We start from the raw sequence: 6,000 nt of genomic DNA, 5'->3' as shown, positions 1-6,000 counted from the left end.
TATGCAGGGTTACAGGGAGAGAAAAGGGGTTTGGGGCTGGGTGAGATGTCCTTCAGAGGGTTGGCGTGGACTCGATGGGCCAAATGGCTTGCTTCCACACTGTAAGGATTTTATGAAACATTTCTTCATCCAGAGAACACAGTCAACCTGTGGGGATTCTCTCCTGCAGAAGGCTGTGAAGGCCAAGTCACTGAAAGAGACAAATCAAATGTTTCAATTTTAGAAGCATCAGTGGGTACTTGGCAGGAATCTGACATTGAAACATTGGATCAGCCCTGATCAGATTGAACAGGCTCCTGTGCTCTGCTTGTCTGTTAATCCCTACTATTCTCTCCCAGACTGTGAAAGATTTGGAAAGTAAAGTCTGTTTGCATCTAATTCAAAGTTCATTCGACCCCAAAACGCCTACTCATAGTGGTGAGGGGTGGGTGGTGAGATATCTCTGCGCCTTCACCTTAAACGTCAGAAATCTTTCATTCACATCTAGTTCCTGGGACATAAATCTGTTCGCTGATACTGCAAACCACCGAAGGGACTGTCGCTCAATTACACCACAGGGCTTCGAACATTTGAAGCGTCTCCCAATCGACTTTGGAAGAAGGGCCCTTTTGGGAGAAGCCGGGAGTTGTTCGGAGTTCAAGCGAGCTCGACTCAACCCAGGAGTTCAGGGAGCTGGAGGCTGAGTTTGCAAAAAAGGCGGACAAAAACAAAATGCGGGTAGATTTTGGCACGGTGCCTCATGGGAAGCTATAATTTTCAAGTGCTCTCGATGTCAAATGAGTTGAATTCTTCCGGCCGCAGACACACACAAATGGCAATGCAATTGCAGTGAGCTGGAAACGTGCAAACCTCTGTAGCGACTTCTGGCAGTGAGACACAGAGGGCCCCCCAGCCTGCTCAGCAGGTGAGACGCTGCTAAGATGTACCTCTGCGCTTTTGAGAAGCTTTTAAAGCACGTTTTTCTCCAACCATGGACTGTGACTTGTGAGATAGCCAGTGTTGAAGGGAGACGAGACCTCCCCATGAAGGTTTAACTGAGAGGTTGTTTCTCTTCAGTTTGTTTTTGAAATCTCTCTCGCGTTTCCTCGTTCCTTTCATCGAGGGGCGGGACGGGGAGAGGGGAGAAATGTCTTTCTTAAGCTTCATGAAACTTTTTAAACTGGGTCTGGACAAGAAGAAGGTGAAACAGTACCAACACGTGAGGAGAGATGTGGATCCTGAAAGTGTCTGGAAAGTCATTGGAGAGCTGGGAGACGGGGCGTTTGGCAAAGTTCTCAAGGTAAGACCAAGTGATAATGCTGCTCCTTATTTACCGGGATATTGCTCCCAGAGATTGGGTTCAAATCCCTTCATACAGTCGTAGAGTCGCACAGCAAGGAGACAGACCCTTTAATCCGAACTTGTCCATTTCCCAATTTGACCGAGTCCCATTGGCCAGCATTTGGCCCATATCCCTCTAAACCCTTCCTAATCATACACCCTTCCAGATGCCTTTTTTATGTTGTAATTGTACCAGCCTCCAGCATCTCCTCTGGTATCTCATTCCTTACACACTCTACCCTCTGCGTGAAAAGGTTACCCCTCAGGTATCGTTTTTAAAACCATGTCCTCTCGCATCAAACCTATGACTATTTGCTGTCCTTACTCAGTCAGCTTCTGATGTGGAGATGCCGATATTGGACTGGGGTGGATAAAGTCAGAAGTCACCCGACACCAGGGTATAGTCCAACAGGTTTATTTGAAATCACAAGCTTTCGGAGCGCTGCTCCCTCACCAGATGAAGTGAAGTCAGTTTGGAGCAGCGCCTGAGATTTCACAGAAACCTGTTGGACTATAACCCAGTAACATGTGACTTCTGACTTTGTCCTTACTCAGTCTAGTCCACCTGTGACTCGAAACCCAGAGCAATTTGGTTAACTCTGAACCTCAAATGACCCGACGGAATCACTCTGTCGTCCAGGGATGAACAGAATCTGAGTACATTTTTAAAAAGCAGTACTTTACGTGTGAATAGATTATGAACTGCTATCCTCTGAATCAACACAGGCATTCCTAATAAGTTATAAATTGATTCAACAAAGGAGCAGACATGAAAGCTTCAAGGTCCCATCAAATGTCTATAGTATTGAAGAGTTTTTTTATTTTGCTAATGTGACTGTGTTAATTGCTGTGTTCTGACTCATCAAACAAAGTTGATCTTTTTCACTGCTTTAGAATTGCTATACTGTCTATTCGTTTCCTTGTGTCTCTTGGATGTGTTGACTGATGGGGTAAAAGATGTGAGCTGTTGGGAGTGGGTTTCTGAGACATACAGTCATACAGCATGGAGACAGACCCTTCAGCCCAACTAGTCCATGCCGACCATAATCCCAAACTAAACTCGTCCCACCTGTCTGTACTTGGCCTATGTCTCTCCAAGCATTTCTTCATCATGTACTTATCCAAATGTCTTATAATGTTGTACCCACATCCACCACTTCCTCTGGAAGTTAATTCGACATGCGAACCACCCTCTGTGTAAAACAATTGCCCCTCATGTCTTTTTAAAATCTTTCTTCTCTCACTTTAAAAATGTGTCCCCTCATCTTGAAATCCCCCACCCTACAGAAAAGTCCCCTACCATTCACCTTATCTACATTCATCATTATTTTATGAACCTTTATAAGGTCATCCCTCAACCTCCTATGTTCCAGTGAGAAAAGTCCCAGCCTGTCCAGCCTTTTCTTGTCACTCAAACCCTCCATTCCTGACAACATCCTGGTAAATCTCATCCGAACCCTCTCAGTAATATCAGTACTCCAGAGGAGGCTTCACCAACATCCTGTACAATCTCAACACAACGCCCCAACTCCTCGACTCAAAGGTCTGAGCAATGAAGGTAAGTGTGCTGAACAACTTCTTAACCACACTGTCTGCCTGTGACGCAAACTTCATAGAATTATGTACCTGAACCCTGTGGTGTGCTCTGTTCTACAACACTACCTACGGCCCTACTTTAGTTGTATAAGTCTTGTCTTTGTTTGTTTTACCAAAATGCCATGGTGGAAATGGCAAGTGGGCTGTGTTAAGCCCACATTACCTTTCATTCAAAGTTTCTCATCCAGGGCTCATACAATGTCAATCCCCAGCCCCGTCCTCCTACCCCGGTCTCCCAACAGTGAGTGGTGGGTAATTCAAACCGAGAGGCATTGCTGGAAACCCCTGAGCAAGATTCTCTAAATCCATTGGCAAGAAAGGCGGTTGAACAGCCTTGTCCTCTTCCGAGGCAACTGGCCCAGATCAAAGCATTTATCATTCGAAACCAACCACATCTTTTATTTGTCCAGTATCAGACTCTGGAAGCAACTGCTCCACCCAGAGCTCAGAAGAAAACTAACAAGCTTTTTTTGTTTGTTTTGGTTTGAAATTAAACAAAATCTTATCTGTTCCTTGTCCCTGGCAATACCCCTATCAATTGGACTCCACTTGACAGCATTCAGCACCCTTTCCTCCTGCTGTGTAAATTGGTGTTCCCCCCACCCCGAGATTGGAGATTCTTGCTGTTGTGCCCTGATGACTTTGAGGTGAACAGCTTGGCCATCGTGCTCCCTTCTCCAACCCCACACCGACTCCCTTTAGCAGTCTCGCAAGCCTGTCTGGCCCAGATGGGCTTGAAAGGCTCTGAACGTGCCGACGAGGTCCACAGGCGGCTCTCCTAAACTACAGCAGGACCCGAGAAGATTTGCGGCGACTGCGCTCGAACCCAAATCCTAAGCTCCCACTCTCGGTGCATGCAACAGGCACATTTACACAACCTTTTGAAATATTTCTGTGCCGTACCAACCCTGGTGCTGATGGCTCCAGGCGCGTGGGTGACAGTGGCATGCCAGTAATACCCCCACTTGGCTAGTAATCCAGAGGACCAGGCTGATTGCCAGGAAGCATCCAGGTTCAATCCCTGCAACGGCTCATGAAGTTTTAAATCTGATAAATCTGGAATTGAAAGGTAGCCTCAGTAATGGTGACCAGGAGGTTATCCTCCATGGTCAAGAAAGTCCCACCTGATTTGCACACGTCCTGGAGGGAAGGAAATCTGTCGTCCTTAATCTGGTTTGGCCTAGACGTGACTCCAGACCCAGCGTGGCATAGTCGATTCTTCACTGTTCTCTGAAATGGCCAAGCAAACCAAGGGCAATTGGCTTCTGAAGAAGAGTCATAACCAGACTTGAAATGTCAAAGGTGTTTCCACCTCCACAGAGATTTCTCCGTGTTTTTTTTTACAGATTTCCATCATCCACCATGTTTTTTCCTTCATTCCAGGGCATTTAGGGAGGGGCAACAGAGAACAAAAGTAACATTCAGAAAAACGGAGTGTCAATATTTTGTCAATTTGATAGAGCTGGAGAGGGTGGGGTCGACTGAAATCAGATTCGATTCCCTACAGTGTGGAAACAGGCCCTTCGGCCCAACAAGTCCACACCGACCCTCCAAAGAGTAACCCACCCAGACCCATTTCCCTCTGACTAATGCACCTAACACTATGGGTAATTTAACACGACCAATCCACCCTAACCTGCACATCCCTGAGCACTATGGGTAATTTAGCATTGCCAATCTACCCTAACCTGCACATCCCTGAACACTATGGGTAATTTAACATGGCCAATCCACCCTAACCTGCACATCCCTGAACACTATGGGTAATTTAACACAGCAAATCCACCCTGACCTGCACATCTTTGGACTGTGGGAGGAAACTGGAGCACCCAGAAGAAACCCACACAGACACAGGGAGAACGTGCAAACTCTACACGGACTGATATGTAGTTTAATGATGGATGTCACAGCGAGGTTATAGATGAGAGCTACAGAGGATAGAAACATAGCTAATTGAGCCTGCTTTCTCATTCAGTGTGATCTTGGGCTGACGACCCAACTCAGTCCCCTGTTCCTACTTCCTCCCTTTGGCCTGAAGGACTATCTTGAATTTCTTCTTGAAAACCTTCAAGGTGGCACAAGACAGACCAATGCGACAGAACCCCATGACAGCAGGAGGAGCTGCAAGCCGCAGCAGTGGGTGGAGGGATCTTCATAACTTGCTGATCTCTCCATTTGGTCTGATACTGTGCACTCTGGGCCTTGTCTCGTGGGCTGATGAAGTTCTTTTCTAGTCACATTAGAAAGGGTTGCACTGCCCACACTTCCACCTCTCCCATTCCATTACATCAGTTAGAAATCCAATGCAATTTGGTTAATCTAACCCAAACCCACAGAATAGCAGCACAGAACCTCAGACAGGACCTTCCAAACCCAGGACCACTTCCATCTGGAAGGACAAGGTGCAGCAGGTACATGGGAACACCACCCCTTGCAAGTTCCCCTTCGAGCCATTCACCATCCTGACTTGGAAGCATACCACTGTTCCTTCATTGTCGCTGGGTCAAAATTCCGGAATTCCGGCTCTAAGGGCATTGTGGGTCAACCCACAGCAAGTGAACTGCAGCGGTTCAGGAAGACACCTCACCACCACCTTCTCAAGGGCAACAAGGGATGGGCAATCAATGCTGGTCAGTCAACACCGCTCAAAGCTCACAGAAATGAGTAAATTCAGAAAATAAGACGGGGTAAAGACGGCAGATTCCTCTCCTCAGAGTAGACATTAATGCACCGGGTAGGTGTACATTGGCAGTGGATGAGTGTCGTCATCAACTTTTGGTTCCAAGTTTTTAAAAATCACTGAATTAAATTTGTGTTCCACCAGCAACAATGGTGAGTGTTCAACCCCTGTCCCCACAGCATTAGGATTACTAGTCACACAACATGACTGGGAGAAGGTACAGAAGCCTGAACACACATACCAGCCAGTTTCAAAACAGTTTCTACCCTACGGTTGTTAGAATACTGAATGGATTCACAAACTCTTAACATTTGCCTGTACCTGAGTTTTTTTTTTGTTTTTGCCACTGTTTACCTATTATTTACTATCTATGCTCCTTAACTCTGTGATCTGCCTGTACTGCT

At 46.4% G+C, this 6,000-nt stretch overlaps 1 protein-coding gene across 1 annotated transcript in view; it reads left to right on the top strand.

Annotated features, from left to right (window-relative positions):
* Positions 1 to 345: 345 nt before the first annotated feature.
* Positions 346 to 6,000, top strand: part of LOC140459768 (STE20-like serine/threonine-protein kinase) — a 56,728-nt gene continuing 51,073 nt past the window's right edge. Inside the window, exon 1 of the mRNA XM_072554285.1 lies at positions 346 to 1,279. Within this exon, the coding sequence (XP_072410386.1) occupies positions 1,127 to 1,279 (153 nt within the window). The 5' untranslated portion in view covers positions 346 to 1,126. The remainder of the gene's footprint in view (positions 1,280 to 6,000) is intronic.

This window comes from Chiloscyllium punctatum, chromosome 35 (assembly GCF_047496795.1).
Source record: "Chiloscyllium punctatum isolate Juve2018m chromosome 35, sChiPun1.3, whole genome shotgun sequence".
NCBI classification, from domain to species: Eukaryota; Metazoa; Chordata; class Chondrichthyes; order Orectolobiformes; family Hemiscylliidae; genus Chiloscyllium; species Chiloscyllium punctatum.
The sequence above is the reverse complement of the archived record's forward strand: the minus strand, read 5'-3'. Positions and strand labels throughout refer to the sequence as shown.